Genomic DNA, 26,308 nt, shown 5'->3' on the forward strand with positions numbered 1-26,308 from the left:
CTTAGACCCAAAAATGAGATGATTCTCGTGACTGTAGAACATTTCAGAAAGTATAATGTAAAAAAATAAAACATTTGAATATAATACTCCTAATCTGACTGATCATTTGTCAGGAGATCGTTAAAATAGCTTAATTTATTATAGTAAACTGGAACTGCTAGTATTTACAGAATTAATACACTGTCAGAATAGTTATGCACTTTTAATACATTTATGAAACACAAAATACATAATTTTGGTTGTTGTGACCAAGCGCTGTCAAAACTGAAATCTAACAGACATTTTGACTTAAGCTGGTCTAACAGTCTCTGTTAAGATGTTCATCTATAGAATAGGAGGAGTTGCCTATCAAAAATTAATTCTAACTCTGAACTGTGGTTTGTGTGAAACCAAGTTTTTAATTGTTGCTGGCACTTTATTGAAAATGTGTGTTCCTGAATTTGGACCCCTTTTTGGAAGAAGTAAGTGATTCTAAGTCTTTATGTAGTTTGTTCTTATTCCTAGTATTGATACTATGTATTGAGCTATTCACTGGAAATAGAGATATATTACTTGCAACAAATTTCATTATGTAATAAATACTAAGTTTCTTGAACAGGTTTGTACATGATGTTCTTGAATTTACATTACAAATGATTCTTTTTACACGCTTTTGTACGCTAAAAACTTATGCTCGGTTTCATGATTTACCCCAGAATATGATCCCGTATGGCATAATAGAATAAAAGCAAGCAAAGTGTGAAATTTCTTTTTTATATTTATGTCTCCTAAGATTGACATCATCCTCACTGCAAATACAGACTTGCTTAGACGCTCCAGCAGTTGTGTCATATACGCTTCCCAACTGATTATATTATCGAGTGATAAACCCAGAAATTTAACGCTTTCAACCTGTTCAATCTTCGTCTTCATATGTCATACATATACAGGAAGGAAATCTCTTACAGGTTCTGAACTGTTTGTAGTGGGTCTTTTTAAAGTGAAGTCAAACGACAGTGAATTAGCTTTAAACCATTTATTAACGCCAGTGAAAATTTCATTCGCAGCCATATTGTTTGGAAGCTCCTCTAAAAAACGTTTTGCGTCATCACGCTGGTTAATTAGCTGACAGATCCTTGCAGATATGTACACAACATTGTTGCCAGAGCTGTTCGAGAGACCTTAACCTTCAAAACTTTATTGTGTCGGATTACGATTTTTTTGGCATCAGGTGAAACAAGAAATAAATTAATAAAATACCCATTTCTACACGCAGTAAAAACTCGTGTGTTATAAGATTATCATAGCAGAATTCCAAAAACATTTTACTTGGCTGGTCGTGAAAACTTCAAAAAAGCTTGTTTTTACTAGGTCCGCATCAGAGTCAAAGTATGACCGAGAGAGATTGGAGGGTGAAAAGAAGCGATGATGGAGCATCTATGAGTGTTCTATAAAGGGTGCTGTATGCATAGGGGATAGTAGTAATATACAAGCTGCTGAAGGTTTGTTGCAGGGACGCCTACCTAAGTTTAGCTGTTAATGTACAATGAAACAGAGTTACTATAAACAGAAGTCAGGAACTGAGCTTCGAAGACAAAGGTGAGTAGCGTGGTAAATGAAATATTAACATTGTGAAGGATTTCTTTGTATTTCCTCTACCTTTAGCAATTTATACTTACTGCAGTGACGTGCGTCGTTACTTTGTTTGCCCCTTGTTTACTATTTGACATTTGATAGCATATCGATGTCATGACTTTTCCCGTCGAGGCATTTCTGCATAACGCTTGTCACTTATCTTGCGATGGTTATATACCGAGTGAAACTCAGCGGAAAAGGATAGGGACGGAAAGTGTTCTGTGACAGGCGTCCAAAGTTAAAGAGAAAATAGGAATAGCAAATACTTTTTCATACAAATCTGCGTTGTAGAGAAATCGTGTCAGAAACAATTTACAACATATGTCAAAATATCATGAATAGCAGTCTTAAGTCACCGTTGCATGATATTTATTTGAATGATTTATCCGTATAATTCGCTTCAGCACAAACTCCAATGGTATCTACTAAATTGCTGTTCGAAAGCAATTCACGTACTTTAAAACTATATGGCTGGTTGTTCAATCTGTATATGTTATTCTGCACCCAATTCTTGCTTGTCAGATCTAAATTATCAAAAGAGAGTTTCCTGTGTAGTAGCATTATGGAGGTCTTTGACATTCTTACATTCATATGTTGTTACTTATTAGGGGCAGTTACACACAGCACAGTAATTTTAGGTAAAGGAAATAAAACAGCATCCACATATTTTGCGCGTATTTCAGTAGTTATATGTGAAGTGTAATATTCTTGTCTGCACAGACAAGGGAGGTAACTGAACAAGACACTCATATAGACGAGGTTTTGAACTCTGAGGGGGCAGATCCTTGTATTATTGGACATAATCTGGGTATTGGTTAGACCAGATTTGTTTTCAAAAACTAGATATATACCATAATGAACTGGGCTAGACATAGATTAATGTGGTAATAGCTCTGTTCCTAATTTGAATCCTGAGAGTAGTGAGCTAACAGTCAATACCAATTGTCAGTTCATCATGAAACAAGCACATAATATATTCTGTACCTGAGTCATTGTATTTTACGCTATTATTCAGCCATCAGTGGAACAAAATTTAAATGATCATAAGGAATTAATGATGCAGTGAGACATAGATGTGCATTGCAGAAATTTAAGATTTGACATCCTTACACCAAGGCAGGAGCAGATCCCTGCCTACCCTCGGACGAGTTCCCACAACTCTTTTTAGAGATATTCAGAATTCTCCTTCCACTCGAATACTGTAATTTACTGGATAGGCCTGAAAATACACAGCTCTAGGGCCTACGTAGTTCTTGAGATATGTCAGCGGGAAGAATTTTTCCCGTCTGCTTCACTTTTTGGCCCCCTCTGAGGAATTGTGTGTTCAAATGTAGTGGAGAAAACTGCTCATTTGTTGTCATTGTCTTAATTCATCCAATTATTATCTCATAATGATGTAGGAATTGTCAGGACAGTACAATACAGATGAATAGCTCAAATGTACACCTCACAGAATACGTAAGGGTCATTCCATGTCAATTCAACCAATTTGAGAAAATGTTCCAGTTGATAGTATCAGATTTGGTAGCACACCAATGCTACCAAGTGTGGAACACTCATGTACAAAATTTTAAGCTCCCCTGCCAATTAGTTCCAGATTATGGCTTGTGAAAGAAGGTGGCATTACCCAGAAATTGCAACCCGCATCTCGCAATCTATCTTCAGTCCCAACTTCAGCTCTTAAAAACTATTCCGCACAGTCCAGTGAAATTTTTACAACCCAGTAACATCCACTTGGAGAACACACTCTATGAATCAAAACACCAACAACATATTTCTGAGGGGAAAATAAAAAATTCCCAAATGTGATTAAAAAATGCTATACGTTAAAAGTTACATATTGTAGGTGCTTTCTATGCCAAATATAATTCACTCAAAAAGGGTAGGCTTTAAATTTTTTTGTGGTAAGCTTAATGTGGCCGAAACACACACACAAAACTCATCTTGCCTATATCAGTCACACAAACAGAGTTACAAGCACACGAAAATACAAAAATTAGAAAAATTACCTGAAAAACATGGATTTTCTAAGTGTGGTAGCACAAAAGGGACACGTGATATCCAAGCCAAATTTCAAACAGTGCATAATCAGACCATAATATAATATGTGGCAGAATTTCAACCTGTCATTGCAAGGCATTTGTGTTCAATAAAAGTTGACAGTGATGTATTTGGTTACATTCCTTTTAACACAATTTAGCAAGTAATAGTGATGATACAGACAGCTTGTTTCAGATAAAGCTGCAGCAGTTGTTGGAAACAGAAAGGCAACAGAAAGTTAAAACAGTGGTAGTTTTCAGGGACAGAATGAGTCATTGTTAGGCAGGAACAGCAAAGGAAACAAGCAACAATTACAGGTTACTCATGTTTTTAAGATTCTAGTTCAGACTGGTCAGTACTGTTGTGGAAAGTCAGTATGGAGACAGAAGAGTGTACTAGTGGTGCTTTTGTTCAAACAAGTTGCAGTATTGGTAGAGCGCAAGCATCTGAATATCATAAAACAACATATGAAACAAACTGTGGCAAACACTTTGTACTGTATCATCTGGATGAATCGGACCAAGATTTGTTGCTATGGAGATCCGGGATACACCCTGTAGGCACAAGAAGTACAGTTCCAGGAAACTTTAGTGTTTGTTATCATCATATAAAAGTGTTTCTGGACAAGTATTATTTCCTACAAAGAAGTTGTTTTGATACATTTTGGATTCATGAGAAGACAGTGAAGTGTAGCCTCAGAGAAATTGATATAAAATCAGTATTGGAAGTGAATCAGTGCATGGGTCTCAACATGAAACCAGGACAAAAGTTGTGTTCCAGGTGTGTTACACTGCTAAAAAAAGAATAATATTCTGGTAATTTACATGACAGTCACAAAGAGTATGAGCCATCTACAACCACAGCAGATGAGCAATTAAATACTAAAATACTACAATACTACTTGGTTTGTCTCCCATGAAGACACCACAAAGGTGGAAAAAGAGACAGGCCCAGCTATGGTAGAAGAAAACTACAAGAAGCTCAATTGGAATTAAAACACAAAATAGCTGACACACTAATGGTGGAAGAGGAAGAACTATGTGCTCCAAAGGAACAGAAATCATGCCAGAAATGCTCTGATTTGGACAAAATTATGCATGATTTGAAAGAAAAATGTGCCATATCCACACACCAGAAAAAAGTAGCTATTCTTGCCGTTGCACTTTCCAGCTGGTCTATTGACTACACTGGAAAGGAATTCAATGTTTCTACATATATGGTAAAGCAAGCTAGGAAAATAAAAGCAACGTAAGGAGTGCTTCCACACCTTCAGCAGGCTCAGGGTAAGCAATTGAGTACAGAAATAAAGCTGCTAGTCTCAGAGTTTTATGAAAATGACTACAGCTGAAAAATGCCTGGAAAAAATACTATGTAATGGTGAAAATGGGAAATGTAGGTGTACAGATGCAAAAAAAGACTGTTGCTGTGCAACATATCAGAACTATATGTAGAATTCAAGGGAAAGTATCCCAATACCAAAGTATGTTTATCATCTTTTTTCAATCTTTGGCCAAAATGGGTTGTGCCTGTAAGTGCAAGGGGCACACACAATGTTTGTGTATGTGAGACCCATCAAAATACTAAGCTGATGTTTGCTGCTATAAAGGATTCTGGTCTGTATTACAATGATGCAATGAAGCTGCTAGTGTGTGACATCAGTTCCTACCAGTGCATGGTACACAGGTGTGAAAAGTGTCCTGGTAAGGCAAATCTTGCAATCACATGAATGACAAACTGTATGGTGAACTCTTTATGGATGACGATAAACTTGTTTCTTATAAACAATGGACACACGTGGATTGTACAAGTCTTGAAACAAAGCAATGTACGGTGGAAGATTTTGTTGAAATGTGTTGTCAAAAAATGGACAAATTGATCACACACAGCAACAGCACAATCGGCTTATCTCCAGTTTTGTAAGAATAATTTGAAACAAGATGAAATCATAGTAATACTAGACTTTTCTGAAAACTATGCATTTATAGTTCAATATGCCATCCAAGGGTACCATTGGGACAACAGTCAAGCAACTCTCCAGCCATTTGCGATTTACTATAGAGGTGAATCATGTGATGTGTCTGTCATGAACCTGTGTGTTTTTAGTGACTGTTTAATTCATGATGCCATTGCAGTTCATGCCCACATTCACACTGTCATGGCATATGTGAGAAACAAGCTGCCTCACATACAAGTTGCGAAAAACTTCAGTGACAGGTCAGCTAGTCGGTACAAAAACTGTGAAAATCTCAAAAATTTATGCATGCATTACCATGATTTTCATATTCACGCAGAATGGAATTTTTTTCGCAATAAGTCATGGTAAAAAAGTGTGTGATGGTATTGGTGCTGCCATTAAGGGCATGGCATCATGAGCTAGTCTGCAGCACCCTACAGAAGGTCACATTCTAACACCTCTTCAATTATTTAGCTGGGTGCAGATAAATATCTGGCATACAATCATTCTATGTTTCAAAACATGAGGTGAAATCAGTCGAAGAGTTGCTAAAAAGCAGACTAGAACATCTTAAAACTGTTGAAGGCACAAGGCGCCATCATCACTTCTCTCCAGCTGACTCTGACAATGTGCAGATGAGCAGACTGTCGTGCACAACATTTGTCTTCACAGTGTGTCTGACTCAGGATTCAGAAGCAAAAGCAGCAACATACAACCAGTTTGCTATGTTATTACTGTTCGTGATGACAAATGGTACTTAAGATGTGTTGTAGAGTGCTGTGAAGCAGAAGGTGATGTATTTGTGACTTCATGGCACCAGCAGGACCAGCAAGATCATTTCATTGGCCACGTTTGGCAGACAGGTGTTGGATTTCTTTTGAACATAAATCTTATGACAGTTCCAGTTCCTACCACAGTGTCAGGAAGACAGTGCCATTTGCCACTCAATGTTCGGAGCACAGTAGCTAAAGTGTGGGACAACTTGTATTCCAGGCAAAATCTACTGGTTTTTAGCAGTTAAGGCACAGTAAACATTAATAATAGGTTGTGTTAATCTGTCTGTATGTTGTTGCTTAGTGATTAAACAGTTGTGGGAGAGGATAAGAAGTGGCAGAACAGTTTATGATATGTTTTTACAAAATTGTGTTGTGGAACAATGGCCACATCATTAAATACATCTGTCAACTTCCATTGTACACAAATGTCTTGTAATAACATGCTGAAATTTTGAGATATATATCATTATGGTCTACTTATGCAGCATGTGAAATTTGGCTTGGATACCACTTGTCCCTTTTGTGCTACCACACTTCAAAAACGTACGTTTTTCAGGTAATTTTCAAATTTCTGTATTTTCGTGTGCATGTAACTCAGTTTTTTTTTTTTTACTGATATGGGTTTGATTAGTTGTGTGTGTGTTTAGGCCACATTACTCTTACCACAAAAAAATTTATACCCTTTTTGAGTGAATTATATTTGGCATAGAGGGCACTAGCAATATGTACCTCTTAATGTATTGCATTTTTAATCACATTTTGGAATTTTTTATTTTCCCTAAGAAATATTTTGTTGGTGTTTTGACTCATGGAGTGTATTCCACAAGTGGATGTTACTGGGTTGTAAAAATTTCACTGGACTGTGTGGAATAGTTCCAAAGTTATTAAGACCTGAAGTTGGATCTGAAGATAGATTGCTAGATACGGGTTGCAATTTCCGGGTCATGCCACCTTCTTTCACAAGTCGTAATTCTGGAACAAATTGGCAGGGGAAATTAACACTTTGTACATGAGTGTTCCACACATGGTAGAATTAGTGTACTGAATTTCAGTGAAATCTGAGCCTAAGCTGGAGCCCCTGGTTGAACTGATGTGGAATGACCCATAACATTCTTTATGAGGGTAGGACAGGTGGTCGGCTGTGGCCTTGCGTAGGGAACCATTCCAGCATTTGCCTTAGTGATTTGGGAAAAACATAGAAAACCCAAATTAGGGTGGTCAGGCGGAGCAGCTCCATCCTCCCAAATACAAGATCTACGAGCACAATTTAGTTGGTTTCTATTGTACAGATTTTGGAATAACAGGGAAAGAATATATCATCTGCCTGGGTGCAGTGGCATATTGGAATTAAAGTTGATATCAGTGAAGGAAACTTACTGTGGAAACTAGACTCCATCCAAATGCAATCTTTAACTTTGTTGTGAAGTCAGCAGTATTAACAAATAGCAACAATTTGTAACCAGAAACTAGATTGTGGCATACATGTGATATCAAACCTGACCACTGGTATAGAATTGTGTGCTCTGATGCTCTAATTAAAGGAAGTAGCCATCAGCTATAAAGCTGGTGTTGTATGTAAGTTATTTATTTCAGTACATCATATTTTACCAGTGTATATAATTTTCTGAGTTAGCACCCACTCACTATTTTATTAATTACTAAAAAGTGAGGTCTTATTAAAAATTGTGTATGTGCCATCGAAATTTCACTTTGAGCTATGAAGGCAGGGAACCATTAGTGTATCAGGGAATAGCTGTTCGCAATTTAGCTATCATTCTCCATCCCTGTCTTGCTGAAGTGGGCCCACAGCTACTTCAGAGTGACTTTCCAAACTGAAGCATGTTACCAATATTCTTCTAATATAGATGTAATGAAATCTTTGCACGCACTTGGATGTTCGTAATGCTGATGAATGCTTCACTGTCATACCAGACAAGTGTGTGAGCATTTATATTAAGTTTTAATGTTACATAAACCATTGACTGCTTTGGACAATTGCTGTTTGTGATTGGAAAATAACTGTGCATGTGCAGAAGTAACATGTTTCATGTCCCAGTGCAGGTAATATTGTGTGTTGAACAGTGTTAAATTTCCACCCATGTTTACAGGTGAAATAATTATATAGTGTCCTTCATATACTTCTTACTGATTCATTCGTACATTGTGTTCCATCTGTTTCTTCCTGAAATAGAGCCGTGAAGGATGTGGAATGAGTTAAGTTACACATTAACAACCAGTATCGCCGGTTCTGGCTACTTCTGTAAAGTAAACCAACTACAAATTGTAATTAGTGCGGATGCAATCAAACTGATGATTATGTAATTTACTTCTAGATCGCTTTACATATAAGGGACATTCAGTAATTATAGAGACAAACTGATGTGGAAATTGAACAGTTTGTACAAGGAGTTTTTTCTTTCATGACTTCAGGTTGGAATCACTGGGATGAGCTGAGAACAGCTGACAGCTAGAAGTTACTTTGTTTATAAAAGTTACTTTGTTTAACAGTATTGTGTTGTATTGAAGTTCCCACATTCGTGATCTGGTTTGTGCTCTCTGAAAGTGAAAAACTGGCAAAAATATTTTCTTGAATGATTTTACAGTATGGTGAAAGTTGTATGAAAAACAGAAGTGGGTAAACAGTTCAAAAATAGTCAAATTTTGGTGACCGACAAGCAGTGTGCGGTCCTTTCAGTTCAAGTGTCAGCTCCTTTGCTTGAAACCTACACAGATGACATTATCCTTTGAGGCGAACATATTACATCTGAACATACAGGGAAAAAAAGCAGTTGCAGTAAGTGTTCACACTCGACATAACATTATCAGTAACAAGCTCAAGTACAGCAAAATGAGTGGAAAGTGAGTCATGAAAGAGTTAGCACGCCACAAGGAAACAAGACTCAGAGTGTATGGAGGCTTGAAAGAACACTACTAAAGGGAATGTGATGCCTTTCTAAACAATATTTTAATGTGGTATCAAACTTCGGTTTACCATTTTGAATCAGCCCAATGAGGAGATAAAAGAATGTATGGGAAAGTGGCTTAAACAATATGAGAGATACTTCTTTTTATCAGGTACAAAAAAACTAGTTCGAAAGTCAGGCAAGAGTATTAATATTGGTGACGATTATCTGGAGAGGTTTTTCCTACATCAGTTTGTCACTTTAATTAGTGAATGGCCATCATATGTGGTGTCCCATGTATTTTGACCATGCCAAATAAACTGTGTGTGTGTGTGGGGGGGGGGGGGGGGGGGGCTATTTCTCCTCTTCTACTACTCAGCTGCTGTTTATATTTAATACTTCAAATAAAGCATCTATGTAAACGCGCGCGCGCCCACACACACACACACACACACACACACACACACACACACACACACACACACACACACACACACACATATGATACAAATATTAGAGCTATGCGTAATGTGCATGCTGAGGCCAAATATTCTGATAAATTTTAGGATTGGCTAATGAGATATTATTTTACTTTATGTTTAAATATTTGGTGATGTTTCAGTGCATCACCCGATGTTTGTCGCCAACCTGTCAGTCTTTTTCACCAGAATATGAAACTGTTCTGAACCTTTGAGAAGGAAGAATAGTCCACGTGGAAATTATTTCTGCTTCTAGTTTGTGGTTTTAAATTGCCGATTTCATTCTAGATTCACTCTCATTATTAATCACAAATACCATTAGGGATCTGCATGCTGGCAGGTAAGTGTTGAGAGTCATTAGTTGCTGAAGAGCCTTATGCACGTATTCAGTTATCGACTGTACACAATATTCTCATTGAACAGTTTTGTAGAATAAATACTTTCCTCATCGCAGCTACAATGTCCCAGAAGATGATGCCATAGGATAGAACTGAGTGAAACTGTCAGGTATGCTAGCAGTTCCATCTGCAGACTACCACAGTGAGATTTAAGAGTGTGAAGCAAGCAGAACAGAGCTTTTTTGTTAACTTGTACCATCTTGGATTATTATCTATCTAGTGCTTAGGACCTTCACACGTCCATCCAATGTATGCCCATTGACTTTCGGTACCTTTAAATAATTTTTATCCTCTTGAATCTGTATAGTATGAGATTTACTGCAATTGACCAGATAAAAAAAATCTTCTCATCAAGGGACAGGAGGAGAACACATGCATAGAGTTATTAAAGTTTGCAAGCTTTCAAAAACAGTGGCTCCTTGTTTTGGCAGAAGGGTTGAAGGGGAAGGGAGAGGGATGAAGGATGACTGGTGAGGTTTAGGAAAAGGATGTAGTCCTTACCCTTCACCCCACTTCTTTCCCTGTCAACTCCTTCTGCCAGGAGGAGAAGCCACTGGCTCCAAAAGCTCGCAGGCTTTAGTACCTTTGTATTTGTGATTTCATGCTGTCACTTGGTGAGTAGATTTATCTGTCCAATTACGTTATAATTTCAAAAATTGAATATTTTTGTTGATATAGTATGAGATTCGTAAGATTGACTTAACCTATTGGCTCTGAACCAGTCGTAAGCCAGTTCCATTAGTCTCCAGACTGTGCCTGATATTGATGCATTATACTTGTTATTCATATATTTGTCATCTGCAAACATAACAGTTTCTGAATAGGCCTTTAATGTTCCTGGTACACCAAGAAAGGGGGTGAACAGAGCATTGAACCTTGTGATTATGCCATATTTAATGTTTACCCACTGTCAATTTATTTTACTCCATCTACACAAAGGAAAGATGTTAAATTCCATACCGATTTAGGTTCCACAGAAATTGCTTATTATCAAATAGTGGGGCTTGAGTTAAATAAACTATTGATTAGACGCTTTGCACGGAATATTTTTGTGTAGAGTTGAGGAAGCTGGATGCTGAAGAAGAGAGGAAAAAAACATGGATAAAATAAAGTAACAAATGGTAAAGGAAAAAAGAATTCTCTTAAATGTGGTTAATGAAAGGAAAGTGAAGTGGGTGGTAATTGTACTTAAGGTAAGAAGTTCTGATAACAGCTATTGAAGGTACAGTGGAAAGATGGAAGAAAATAGTAAGGAGAAGAATAAGAGCTGTATGAAGTGAAGAGAGGAAGATGAGAGAATACAAAATAGTTGGCCTAGTACATGATTAGATAGATGATTTACACAATCAGAGGACTTAATAAACCCGCACTCTTAACAGAGTAATTCTATTCTGTGTTTCTACTCTGAGTGAGTTCATGAAATTGTATATTGCATTCCCAGAAGAGAAGCCATTACAGGGTCCAAACTGAGCCACTGTTAATAGTTTGTCAGGAAGAAGGTTCAATATTTTGTTTTAACCTCTATATTTGGGTCTATGAGGTAACCATGGTTGAACCAATGGTCTCTGACCACAGAGCTGTGGTCATGAAGCAGCCAGCCATTTCCAGACATTGTACTTATGTATTGACAGACAGCAGTATAAATAAGGAAACATTGATTTTCAAACAGCACCATCTACTGTAGTGTTAAATAAAACCAATAAAACTGAAGTTTGACTGTTTCTATTAATAGAAGACAAAAAGGAGAAAAGCCTTCGACCATGTCACAAAACAGGTAAAATGTAGTGAAAGAAACAAGAAACATGGTGCTTTTTAATTCATCTGTAGATCACTTCTACAAGGATATTGGTCGTGTTTTGGTATCACAACTTAAGAGCAACAAAAATAACACGGTTTGTATTTATAGGCATTTAAATAATAGAGCTTTATTTTGACAAGGATAGGATGGGTATTTGGCCGTGGCCTTCTAGTAGGTATTTTCCTGAAGGAAAACCACAGTGGAGCAAAATTGTAGTGGCTGGTTGAAGACTGGAGCTTCCACCCTCCCAAATACAAGGCCAGTCTGTTGCCTCATTCAGTATATCTCTAGTGTACAACAGTATTTTACAAAAAAATTATTAAACAATGAAAAACATTAGTGCTACACGATGTGTTATATATCTTACCAAACCCCTACTCTGTTATCTGATTACTCTGATCCTTCAATGCAAAGAATGTGTTTCTTAACAGGTAAGTTTGTTTTAGTAATATCTTTAATCTCCTTTGGTAATTTATTGTATAGTTCTATTGATTGTAAAAAAGAAAATGCTGTTTTGAGTTTGTTTGTTCTTTGTTGACAAACATGAATTCAGTCTTGTTTCTGTTCCAAGTCATGAACAGAATTTTTGTGTAGTAATTCTCATCCTCTTTTTACGTGTACAATTGATAGGTAAATGTACTCGTGTGGTTTAGTTGAAGTCCCCACTGTTTGGAACAGACATTTACAATAAGCTCGACTATTTTAGGTTGTTATTATCGTGACTCTTCTCTGTAGTTTGAAAACTGTTCATATTTTGTGCATTTGTTCCCCAGAAAAGAATCCCACGGCTAAGAATTGAGTGTACATGTAATGTGCTACTAAAAGACGCTGGCTGTTATATACTAATGACAGGACAGTAAAGGCACAACAGGCTAATGACATTCCATGTGCAAGTATCATTGCATGCTCACAAAACTTCAACTGAAAATCAGTATAGGAATAGAATAGAAATTTTGTACTTGTTCACAGTCTACAGAGGTGTCATCTACATTTGATTGAAGACCATCATTTTTCTCTCTTCAATCTGAGATGCATGGCATTTGTTTTCTTTATGTTCACTGTGGCTCATTGACCAATTGCAAACGTAGAGTGTCCACGGCACCATGGAGAGTAAAATGTGCCTCATCCATCTGAAGCATATTCCCTGCGCACATGTCATCCGTTTACATCCGTGCCAAAAAGTGCTGCTCCATCTAATTCACCTGTTTCTTGAAGTTTCCTGTTCATTTTCTTTAGCCGATTTATTGACACGGGGCCTCTTCACATCTGTTTTTGATGGCGATGTTACTGCAGTGGAGTTCTGCTATTGCTGCTGTTTTGATAAAACAACTTTACCAGCAGTGCATGGCCTTCCTTCTTGATAGCCATTCCGTATTGAATAAAAAAAAAATCCAACCTTCCTTCATTTCACTCCAATAGTGGTCAGCATTTTCTACCTACTGCCCACGTCTGTATCTGTGTTAGTAGTAAAATTTTTGAACTGCACAGAAATAAACATGTCTCACCAAGTGATAAATGGCATACTGAATCAAAACAGAAAGCATTTCACATTGTTACTGCTTTCAGCCCCATATTTTTATCTGATGGTAGAAAGTGGAAGTATTATTTTTCTCAGCATACTCTGCAAGCGCACTGATTAGAGAACATACTTGCGATGGTGTAGCGCCAACACCAAAGCACACCATTCACCTTCCAGAGTTGAAATCCCTTATTTTGGAAGCGGTTGCTGTTAGGGTCCACTTGGACTCTGAGGTCACAGTTTGCAATCTTTATCTCCCTCTTGACTGGACTCTTACACCTGCTGTCTTAACCGCCCTTCTTCAGCAACTTTCTCCTTCTCGGGGATTTTAATGCTCGTCATCCCTTGTCGGGGCAATGCATTTCTATCTAGTTGATGTCGTCTCACAGACCAATTTCATGCAGGCCATGATTTGTGCCTTCTTAATGATGGCTCATCTAATCATTTCAGTGCTGGTCATGGTACCTTTTCTGCCATTGTTCTTTTTCTTTCCTCTCCCTCCCTCCTTCCTTCATTCCACTGCACACGACCTTTGTGATAGTGACCATTTCCCGTTGATTCTCTCACTGCGACTGATGACCTCAGAAGTTAAGTCCCATAGTGCTCAGAGCCATTCTCTCACTCCCTTCCTGTTCCCCAATGGATAGGTTACCCCGCTGGTCTTTCCAACATGCTGATAGACCTCTATATACTGCACAGGTCGTTTTTTCTCCATCTTTGTTGGGTTGTATTGATGACATCCTATGTGACATGTCTGATGCGATTGTTCGCACTGCTAGCCTTGCTATCCTGCACTTATCTGGACCATTTTGCCGCCAGCAAGTCCCATGGTAGAGTATGGCCATTGCTATTGCCATTGCCATCCGTGATCGCTGTCAAGCTTTACAACACCTTAGGAGACACCCATCCGTTGCCAACCTTATTACCTTTAAACGCCTTCGCGCTAAAGCCCGTTACTTAATCAAACAGAGAAAACGGATGTGTTGGGAACACTTTGTTTCTTCCCTCAGTTCGAGTGTCCCTAAATCGTGGTTATGGGCTACACTTCGCTCTCTCCAAGGTTGCCATTGGCAGTGTACCCATTGATTCTCGGGGAACATCTTGCTACCCATTTTGCAATAGCATCAGCATCAGCCTCCTATCCGACTGCTTTCCTTCACCAGAAACAGCAGGCCGAAGCTTCTGCCTTATGTTTTACCCCATGTCAGTCAGAATGTTACAACGAACCTTTTACTGAATGGAAACTTCTTCCCGCACTTCCTTCTTCTCATGATATGGCCCCTGGCCCAGACTCCATTCATAACCAACAGCTTCAACATCTCAGTGCTCCACAACATCTTCTCTGGGTGTTAAACCGTATTTGACTCCAGGGTGACTTCCCTTTTCAATGGAGGGATAGTATTGTGATTCCTGTTGTGGTTGGCAGGAGAGCCAACACCATGTTACTAGAGGAGGCCGAAAGGCACGCGTTATAGCTCACGCAGGCTGGCGTCAGGTCTGGAACAGGACAAGGAAATTAGAATTTAGAAAAAACGGACGTAGCTGGTGGAATACTTAACTTTAATCCATTAATGATGAACGTCGCTTTTGATGGTAGATGATTCACAATATCAATAGTAACTGAATATGGCTCCTTGTTAGGTTGTAGCAAATGACGTAGCTGAAGGCTATGCTAAACTATGGTCTCAGCAAATGAGAGCGTATTTTGTCAGTGAACCATCACTAGCAAAGTTGGTTGTACAACTGGGGCGAGTGCTAGGTAGTCTCTCCAGACCTGCCGTGTGGTGGCACTCGGTCTGCAATCACTGATAATGGCGACAAGCGGGTCCGACATATACTACCGGATTTAAAGGCTACCAACTAGCAAGTGTGGTGTCTGGCGGTGACACCACAATTCCTGTCCTGAAGCCTGGTAAGAACCTCGTTTGTCGAAAGCTATTGGCCAATTAGTCTGACAAATGTTGTTTGCAAGTTACGTGAACGGATGGTAGCCCGTCGGCTCAATTGGGTCCTCGAATCTCTGGATATATTGTCCCCTTACCAGTATGGTCTCCGATCGATCATTTAGTTTGCTTGGAATCCTCAGTTCGGCAGGCTTTTTTACAGTGCCGCCGTGTGGTTGCAGTATTTTTTCACCTTTGCAAGACCTGCGGCATGGCTTGGCACCATTACATCTTACTTACGCTTCATTAGTGGGGTCTTTGGGGCCCACTCCCGATTTTTATCTGCCAGTTCCTGTTCCATTGGTCATTCAGGGTTTGGGTTGGTACTGTTTTTAGTTCTCCATGGACCCTCTGCAGAGCGGCAGCTATATGGCATACCTTGCATGGAGCATCTCACACGGGTTTCAATTCACTCCTTTAAAATTGTGGATGGTCCACTTCTGTCGCTGTACTATGGTCCACCCTGATCCAGAGCCCTACCTCGATGCACAACGATTACCTGTGGTCCCACAGTTTCATTTCCTGGGTTTTCTTTTCGACAACAAGCTCACTTGCGCTGCTTCATTCAGACTTCTGAAGGCAGGATGTTTCCGTAAAATCAATGTCCTTCGCTTTCTTGCCCACACCTTTTGGGGTGCAGACCACTCCATCCTTCTCTGCGTTTTCGGCCTTTAGTGCTATCTCGCTTGGACTATGGTTGTCAAGTTTATGGTTCAGCTGCTCCTTCCACAGTGCACCTCCTGGATCCAGTCCAACATCGTGGTATCCGTTTGGCCACTGGTGCCTTCCCTACACTAACCCTGTTGATAGTCTCCTGGTTGAAGCTGAGATATCCCCCCCCCCCCCCCCCCCCCTGTTTTTGTTCGGCGATCCCAGCTTCTGGCTTCTTATGCAGTCACTGTCCATTCCTCTCCCACTCGTTATCCTGTTCCCAGACCAAGGATATCGCCTATCCTGGGTTTAGCGGTTGGGCTCCACCTTACGTCTCTTTGCTGTGATTTTCAGCTTCCTTCTTTGTCCTGTCTCACACGTTTCCTCCCCAACATCCCCCCTTGGTTAGTTCCTCGGCCCCGGATTGGATCGCTCTCAGCCAAGGTCCGTAAGATTCCGTTCTCCCGATGGTGTTCCATTGTTTTTTCCACCAAATTTTATGGGAGTTTCGAGTTGCTGTTGTTTTTTACACTGATGGCTTTAAATCTGCTGATCGTGTGGGATATGCCTTCACGTCCTCTGTTGGCATGGAAAATCACATGCCAATTACGTGTCGGGATGCTGCTTGTTCCGTTGTTTTTCCTTGGGTCACTGGCCATGTGGGTATCTCAGGTAATGAGCTTGCTGATTGTTTGGTTGGGGGAGCAGTCACTTAGCCCCCTTCTCAGTAACACCTCCTGCGGTGGATTTATGGCTTCATATCGAATCCCACTTCGCACAATCATGGACCAACTCTTGGGAGGCTACCTCCCTGTCTAATAAACTTTATGCGCCTAAGGTGACATCTGTCCCGTGGCATTCTTCCTCGCGCCTCTCCCAAAAGGACTCGACCCCACCCTGTGTCATTTCCGTATCGACCATACCAGGCTGTCCCATGGTTTTCTTTGGCGTAATGAGCCACCCCCACTTTGTGGTTGTGGAGCCTTCCAGTCAGTAGCCCACATTTTGGTGGAATGTCCCCTTCTTTTGGCTCTGCGCACTAAGTACAGTCTTCCCCGCACTTTACCTTTAATATTGGCAGACGATTCCCAGATGGTTGAACTGGTTCTCAGTTTCTCCATGAAAGTGGTTTTATTCTCAGTTTTAAAGGTTTTTAATCTCCCTCTAGAGTAGGAGCAGGGTGGTGAGGATTGGGATGTCTCCCAATGTAAGCTATGTTTCGAGATTCCTGACATCCCTCCCTGGCCAAGATCTTCTTTTCTTTCCCTTTTACTCTGTTTTTATCACTTTCTAGAATTGGTTAGTCTCCTTTTACAATGCGCACTTCTACATTCTAGCGGTTGAACGCTTTTGAATAGCAGGTGGTCTTGCCTGTACTGCATCAGAGATGGGGTATTTCCTATATCTAGCATAGCCTTGGGGTTGCTCACTTGCTGACTTCCCTCATTTTGTTTACACCATTGACAACATGACTGCACTTTTACGTTTTTTTTTGCATTTTACCGTTTATAGTTATGATTTTATTGAGATGTCAATCTGTCTGAATGGACCACATTTGAAACCAGGGACTGATGACCTTGCTGTTTGGTCCCTTCAACTCCAGTCAACCAACCAACCTCTTTCCTATCCATTACTGCATGCCTATCCTCCTGCTCTTCCCCCCCCCCCCCCCCCTCTCCCTCTGGGAACATGTCTTGGATATTTTCGGGAATGCATTCTGAATTTTCCGAGCCTGGCATGGGAACAGTCCCTAGTCTGCTTTTTTTCCCCCTCTTCCTTTATTCTTCATCTCCTCTTCAGCGTTTGAAGTCTTTATTCCTTCTTTCTCTCTGTGTGCTCCTGAAGACGGGCCCTTCGTGATTGACGCATAACAGGTGACCGAGTAACACACAATTACGAGCCATGAATCGACACATAGGGTTCAGATATGCCACCTGGTACAGCCCAGGTCCAGGGAGGGGTGATTGCCCGAGCTGTTATCTTCCCAATTGCTAATTGGTCCCTCTGGAGTTTGGGCAGTCTGACCTGAGGTGTGAACAATCATCTAAGGTGGGTGAAGAACAAGTTTGGGGAGATGGAGGGCTTGTCCAAAATGCTGTCAGGGACAGTCTTGCTAAAAACGGCACACTCTGCCCAATCATGAGCATTTCACTTGTGACAAGCTGGTGGATGTTTCTGTTATCATCACGTCTTATATGAGCTTAAATATGGTCCAGGGTATTATATTACATGGGGACCTTCTTTCGCAGTCTGACGGTGAGCTGCTTGCCAACTTAGAGCAACGAGGAGTTCATTTCGTCCAGCGTGTCCATCAGGGTCTGAGGATAACCAGGTTGCCACTGATGCCTTCATCTTGGCCTTTGAGGGTGACACATTACCCGAGAAGGTCAAGGTGATGGTCTGCCGCTGTGATGTCAAGCCATATATCCCTCCCCCAATACGGTACTTTAAGTGCTAGAAGTGAAGGCATGTCTTCTCGTCGTACTTCCAGCATCACATGTCGAGTTTGTGGACGTCCATCTCATCCCAGTACTCCATGTGCCCAGCCTCCCATCTGTGTCAACTGCAGAGAGCAGCATTCCCCTTTCTCATGAGACTGCAGGATTTTACAGCAAGAAAGGAAAATCGTGGAATAAAAGACCCTGGATCTACTGACCTACACTGAGGCCAAGAGGAAATTTGAGTGCCTACATCCTGTGGCTATGAAATCCTCTTACGCCGCCACTACAAGAACAGTTGTAGCCCCCATCAGTTCCGTGAGCCAGTCAGTTCTCAGAGCCGGAAGACTACATCGGCCTCCTTGATGGTATGGGGCACTTCCCACCCTGTTGCTCCTGCACCACCTACTTCGGGAGCACAGTCCCCCCAGCCATCAAGGACACCAGTCCCCCACTTCTCAGCCGGAGAAGTGTAAGTCCTCTTGGCTTCTCTCACTAGGAATGGGTCCCTTGGGTCACTCCCTTGCCAGGTTTCTGCTAGTGGGAAAGATGACACCCGCCAGTGGCTGAAGTGCCCGAAAGCCGGAAACTGAATCAGTGAAGCCCTCCCAGCCAGAGAAAACCAAGGATCAGTGAGAGAAATCCATAAGAGACCCCCAAGACCAAGTGAATTGTGGTGGCACCTACACAACTGCTGCCTACAAGCTCTGCATCTGAGGATGAGGTGAAGATCCTGGCATCCGCTGAGGACGTACATCTTGCCAGACCCTCCAACACAATGGATATAGCCTGGACGTTTGCGTTTATGTCCTGAACTCAATATGTAGTGAACCTGTGCCCCTTCCTCTTGAATCTGTGGCTGTCAGAATAAGGACGATGCAAGAAATAAATGTCTGCAATGTATATCTTCCTCCAGATGGTGCAGTACCCTTGAATTTATTAGCTGCACTTTCCTACTTTTGGGAGATTTTAACACCCATAACCCCTTGTGGAGTAGCACCATGCTTACAGGCCGACGCAAAGCTGTCAAAACTTTACTGTCTCAGTTCGACCTCTGCCTCTTAAATACTGGGGCCATCACACATTTCAGTGTGGCTCATGGTAAATACTTGGCCATTAATTTATCAGTTTGCAGCCCATGACTTCTTCCATCTATCAACTGGAGAGCACTTTACGACCTGTGTGGAAGTGACCACTTCCCCATCTTCCCGTTCACGTCCCCGGCATTATGCCCACGGACGCCTACCCTTATGGGCTTTAAACAAGGAAGACTGAGTAACCTTCACCTCAACTGTCACCATTGAATCTCCTCCACGTGGTGCCATCGATGTTGTGGTTGAGCAGGTCACTAAAACGATAATTTCTGCGGCGTAAAATGTGCTACCTATTCTCTAGGGTGCCCCCGGTGAAAGTCGGTTGGTGGTCGCCAGAAGTCGCTGACAGGATTAAAGAGCCGTCAGCGAGCTGTGGCAGCCTTCCCTAGAGCAGCTCTGTGCCCACGTTCCCCTACTTATAAAACGGTGGAAACAGGAGTGTTGGGAGAGGTACGTGTCAACCATTGGGTGCCACATGTTACCTTCCAAAGTCTGGACGAAGATCAGATGTCTTTTTGGGTACCAGAACCCAGAAGGTGTCCCTGGCGTTAAGATCAATCTACCGACGCACTGCCCATGGGGCTTGCCACTCTTTGGCGGGTTCATGCTTGACTACCACTTGGCCCCAGCTTTTCCAGCACTTTTTCCATTCCATGCTGTATGTTTATCCTCTTGCTGTTCTTTTTCACCTCCCTTGGGGAACATTTCTGGGGTATTATTGGGAATGTTCTGCATTCTGTCGCTGACCTGCAAACAGACTCAACTTTCTTTTTGGCTCTTTCTTCCTTTTGTGTTTCCCTTCTCCTCTTGTTCCTCCGCTTCGATGTTTGAGGATCCTCTCTTTTTCTTCTTCCTCCCTGTGTGCTCCTGAAGGCCGGCCCATGTGTCTGAAGCTTAAAAGGTGACTGGGTAATGCGTAATTCCCAGCACTGGGTTGACAGGTAGGGTTCGCATGTACTACTCCCTGGTACAGGGTAGGCGCAGGGAGGGGTGATTGCCTGATCTGTAACCTTCCCAGATTGCCCATTGGTCCCTTCGTAAGGTGTTCGGGAGGTGTGACCTGAGGTGTGAACAATCACATAAGGCAGGTGTGCCCCCTTGTGAAGGGGGCCCCCTAGTTGGAAGGAGGCTGCCATTGGAGACGCTGGCAATCATGGGGGATTTCTTCGCGATGAGTCAATCATCCTCTCCATTGATGTCAATGAAACGTAAACGTAATGAGGCTACTGATTCGAAGACCCTTTCCGCTGCACCGCAGTTCCTCCTTGTGGTATTATGTACTGAAGACGGTCAGTCCTTCACCACAGTCAATCCATTTACTATTCAGAAATGTGTTGTTGCCATTGCTGGCCCTGTGAAATCCTGCTCTCGTTTATGGAATGACACATTGCTTTTGGAGATGGCTTCTGATTCTCAAGCACAGCACCTACTTGCTTCTTCATGGGTACCCTGTTAGTGTCGAGGCACATAGAACTTTAAATTTTTCCTGTGGTGTAATTTACATCAGGTTGCTTGGCAGTCTTAACTGAGGCTGAAATACAATCTTACCTCTCTGATCAGGGTGCCATTGCTGCCCATCATGTAATGAAAAAGGTCGATTCCTCCTTGGTGCCCACCTGCACTCTTTTCCTCACCAAATCCGATGTGCTGCTACTAGAACATTGTGGTGACACCCAGCCAAATGCATAACCTGTGGCAGGGGTGCACACGCGGACGTATGTCCACCCCCCCTCTCCCTGCTGTATCAACTGCAATGGCGGCCAAGCTGCCTCCTCCTGGGATTTACCTATGTATCTAGATGAGCGGGCTGTTCAAGAGATACAGGTAAAGGAAAAACAGCCTTACCCAGTAGCTCTCAAGTTACTGGCTAGTCACAAACCCTGTGTTCTCCCATGAAGGATATGGCTATGCAGACATGTGACCTCAAATATGGCTCTGAGGTTGTGAAGTCGCCCAGTGTCAAGGTAGTATTGCTGTCCCCCGATCCTGCTGAGCAACAAATGGTCACTCTCGCGTAAGGGGGCGAAGCTACCCTCTACACAGCTGGCAGGCAGGAAAGAACAGAGGGAGTACTCCCGAGAAGACTTCCTCCATCCCTCCAGAAACAGCACCCAAGTCTTCCTCTAACCAGAAGGGCTCGAAGAAGTTCACTAAAGACAAACGGTCCTCTTCACCCACCTGCTTGGCGGTGACACCACATGGTCACTTAGCCCGGCCGGCCTCTGTCTTGCCGGTGCGGGCAACCTATCGTTTTTCAGCATTGGACTCCACAGATTGACCGCACAAGCACGCTGATGCTTCAGTGGACCCCATGGAGCAGGATCCTCCTGCTTCTGTGCCCTGTAGTAGCGACTCCCCACCATCTGTTCCTCGGCGGCCACCGAGTTGACACCCCTACATCTTTCTCATCATGACTGTCCTCCAATGGAATGTTCGTGGTCTACGCTCCCAAAAAAGAGGATTTACTGCTGCTTCTAGCATCGCACATCCCCTTGTATTCTGTCTTCAGGAAACGAAATTGCACTCTCAAGACCACTTTGGGCTTCCACATTACTTACTGATTCATTTTGACCTTCCCCCTGAGGTCAGCATCTCATCTCATGGGGGCATCATGCTGCTTGTACGGGACGACCTTCATAGTCAACCCATCTCCCTGAGTACCCGTCTTCAAGCTGTTGCTGTTCGCCTTTTCCTTCCCCACCTGACTTCCTCCCTCTGTACCATTTATGTACCTCCATCCTTCAATGTATCCGGGGCAGACTTTCTTTAGCTTATTGGGCAGCTACCTCCACCGTTTTTGCTACTCGGTAACTTTAATGTGCATAGTCTCCTTTGGGATTCTCCCAGGGCCTGCCAGAGAGGTGCCCTCTTGGCTGACATTCTTAACCAACTCAACCTCTTCTGCCTTAACACTGGAGCACCCACTTTCCTTGCTGACTCCTCGCACATATAGTCCCATTTGGACCTAATCTTTTGCACTGCCCGGCTTGCCCATCGTCTTGAGTGTTCCGTTTTTTCTGACATCTACTCGAGCAACCATCTCCTGTGTGCTCTCTGTCTGCAGACTCCTAACCCATCCTCCACATGCATGCCCAAATGGCAGCTTACTAAGGCTGACTGCAGCTTTACTCCCCCCCCCCCCCTCCCCTCTGGTGACCTTCACCGAACGAGATTTCCTCAGTTGTGATGACCGGGTGGACTATCTCACCAATGTTATCCTTACTGCTGCAGAACATTCCATTCCTTTACCACATCGTGTCCCAATCCATTGGTGTGGTGGACTGAGGCATGCCGTGGTGCAATTCACTCAAGGAGACGTGCTCTCCACATTTTTAACCATCACCCTACACTGGAAAACTACATTCATTATAAACAGATGCTCGCAAAGTGTGGTCGACTTCCTCGGGATAGCAAAAGAGCTAGTTGGGTTTCATTCACAACTTCTTTTAACAGTTCCATGCCTTCCTCTGTTGTGTGGACCAACCTCCGACAGCTCTCTGGAACCCAGATCCATTCCCCCATTTCTGGCTTGACAGTAGGTGCTGATGTCATCGTGGATCTTGTTGCTATCTCCAACACCTTGGGCCGCCATTTTTCTGAAGTTTCGAGCTCTTCCCACTATCACCCTCCCTTCATCCATCGGAAACGAGTGGAGGAGGCTTGGGCAATATCCTTCTCCTTTCCGAATTATGAGTGCTACAATTCCGCCTTCACTATGAGGGAGCTAGATCATGCTCTCAGTTCATCCCGGTCCTCCGACCTGGGGCTCGATGCTATCAACATTTGGATGTTGCAACACCTCTCTCTTGTGGGCAAGCACTTTCTGCTTAACACATACAACTGCATCTGGGCTGAGGGCACATTTCCTGGATGCTGGCGTGAAGCCACCGTCATACCCATACCTAAGCCCGGTAAGGACAAAAACCTTCCTTCTAGCTACTGCCTCATCTCTCTAACGAGTTGCGTTTGCAAGGTGAAGGAATGTAATGATTCGTGCCCGGCTGTTGTGGTGGTTAGAGCCTCGCCATTTACTCATGACTACACAGTATAGATTTCGAGCACAGCGTTCTGCAGTTGACCATCTCATTACTTTGTCCACTCGTGTCATGAATGGTTTTCTGCGGAAATCCCAGACTGTGACCGTGTTTTTCAATTTGGAGAAGGCCTGCGACACCTGCTGAAGAACTGGTATCCTCCATACTCTTCACATGTGGGGCTTCTGCCTATTTTCTTCAGGCATTTTTACAAGACCTGGTGTCTCCAGCCCCGTTTTGTCGATGATTTTGCCATCTATTGCAGTTCTCCATGGACCTGTCTCACTGAGCGGCATTTTCAGTAGTGTCTTGATCGTCTTCACTCCTGGAGCATCGCCAATGGCTTTCGCTTTTCCACTGACAAAACCATCTATGAATTTCTGGTGCCGCAAATGGTTTCTCCCACCATCTATACATCTTGGGCCTGTTGCCCTTCCATTCATTGACACTACGAAATTCCTGGGGCTTATGCTCGATAGGAGCCTCTCTTGATCCTCCCCTGTCTCTTACTTGGCAGCCCATTGTACACAGTCTCTCAATGTCCTACGTGTCCTCAATTGTACTTTCTGGGGTGCCGATCGAACCACCCTCCTCAGTTTGTACTGGTCCCTTGTCTGTTCGAAACTCGACTATGGGTGCATCTGCACACCCATCCTTTTTGCGCCATCTCAACACTATCCATCATCATGGCATCTGTTTGGCCACGGACACCTTTTACACCAGCCTGGTTGAGAGTCTTTATGCTAAAGCTGCTGAACTACCACTGTCCTACCGCCATGACTTTCTCCACAGCAGATATACATGCCGTTTGTCTGCCAATAATGGCCACCCTTCCTATGCCTCCTCCTTTGATGATTCCTTAGATCGTTTGTAAACACTGATTGCTCTTGGACTGACCTTGGGGTTGGGTGTGCCTTTGTCATTGGCACCCGAGTCTTTCGATATCGCCTTCCGGCACAATCCTCAGTATTTACAGCCAAGCTTTTTGCCTTGTATCAGACCGTGGAGTACATCCGGTGACACAGCCTTCCCAATTGTGACCTCTGCTCATACTCACTCGACACCCTCCAACGTCTATGTGCACTGTACACTGCTCATCCCTTAGTGCAGCAGGTCCAGAAAAACTGCTACTTGTTCACTTTTGGTGAAACCAGTGTCGTGTTTCTGTGAGTGCCTGGTCACGTTGGTCTGCCAGGAAATGAGGCTGCTGACGCTGCTGCCAAGGCTGCAGTCCTCATCCCTCAGCCCACGAGCACCTATATTCCCTCCGATGATCTCTGCATTGCCGTCTGTTATGAGGTGGTGAGCCTTTGGCATCACCAGTGGTCCTCCCTTCACAGGAATAAGCTTTTGCCTATTAAGCCTCACCCAGCACCTTATACGACCTCCTCTCAGCCCTTGGCTGCGTATTGGGGACTGCCTTTTTATCCATTGTCATTTGCTTAGTGGCGCTGCCTCACCAGTTTGTACGCATTATGCCAAAATTTTAACTGTCTGCCACTACCTGCTGGAATGCCCTTTTTTTTATGTTCCAGTTTGGGTTCGCCATCTGATTTATCAGCCATTTTAGCGAATGGCGTGCATGCTGTAGACCGCGTTTTACGTTTTATCTGCCAAAGCAATATAGCAAAGGCCATTTCATTTTTAGTTTTGGATCTCAATTTCTTAATGGTTCTCTCTCTCTCTCTCTCTCTTTTACCTGCCTTGTTTACCTGTCTCCTATACTGTCCATTGGGTCTGACATTTAGTTGTTTCCCTCATCTCTGTGTTTGTGTTCTATAGTTTTGACTTGGGTGCATATGACATCAGTTGTTTTTTGCACCCTAAAACAAAACAAAACGTGATTGCTGGGCACTTTTCTGAGCACTATGCTCGAACCTCTGCATAGGAAAACTACTCCCCCCACCCCCAGTCCTTTACACCCTCAAATGGCAGATGGAAAGGAAAGTCCTCTCATTAACTACACGCCACAGTGAACCCTATAACGCCCCATTAATAGAGTGGGAGCTCCTCAGCGCCCTTGCACTTTGCCCCAACACAGCTCCTGGGCTGGATGAAATCCAAAGTCAGATGATTAAACATCTCTCGTCTGACCACAACCGATATCTCCTCATTATCTTCAACCTGATGTGGTACGATGGTGCCTTTCCATTGGCAGGAGAGCACCTTCATTCTGGTGCTAAAATCCAGTACAAATCTGCTTGATGTCTAAAGCTATCGGCCCATCAGCCTCACCAACGTTATCTGTAAGCTGCTGGAACATATAGTGTGTCGGCAGTTGGGTTGGGTCCTAGAGCCACGTGGCCTACTGGCTCCGTGTCAGGCCAGCTTCTGCCAGGGTCGCTCTACCACTGGTAATCATGTGTCCCTCAAATCTGACATCCGAACAGCCTTTTCCAGATGCCAACACATCGTTGCTGTCTTTTTTGACTTATGTAAAGCGTACGACACGATCTGGCAACATCATATCCTTGCCACAATGTACTGGGTGATAAAAAAGTCAGTATAAATTTGAAAACTGAATAAATGATGGAATAATGTAGATAGAGAGGTAGAAATTGACACACATGCTTGGAATGACATAGGGTTATATTAGAACCAAAAAAAATACAAAAGTTCAGAAAATGTCTGACAGATGGCACTTCATCTGATCAGAATAACAATAAT

General features: G+C 42.7%; 1 protein-coding gene across 3 annotated transcripts in view; it reads left to right on the forward strand.

Moving 5' to 3' along the window:
• Positions 1 to 985: 985 nt before the first annotated feature.
• LOC126272898 (lysM and putative peptidoglycan-binding domain-containing protein 3-like) overlaps positions 986 to 26,308 on the forward strand; it is a 65,213-nt gene continuing 39,890 nt past the window's right edge. Inside the window, exons 1-2 of one of the 3 annotated variants that reach the window (XM_049976156.1) lie at positions 1,032 to 1,210; positions 1,351 to 1,578. In XM_049976156.1, the coding sequence (XP_049832113.1) occupies positions 1,526 to 1,578 (53 nt within the window). In that variant the 5' untranslated portion in view covers positions 1,032 to 1,210; positions 1,351 to 1,525. Of the gene's footprint in view, positions 1,579 to 26,308 lie in introns of all 3 variants that reach the window. The other 2 variants (XR_007549275.1, XR_007549274.1) reach the window with 2 other exon arrangements.

The sequence above is a fragment of the Schistocerca gregaria genome, chromosome 5 (assembly GCF_023897955.1).
Source record: "Schistocerca gregaria isolate iqSchGreg1 chromosome 5, iqSchGreg1.2, whole genome shotgun sequence".
Classification (NCBI taxonomy): Eukaryota; Metazoa; Arthropoda; class Insecta; order Orthoptera; family Acrididae; genus Schistocerca; species Schistocerca gregaria.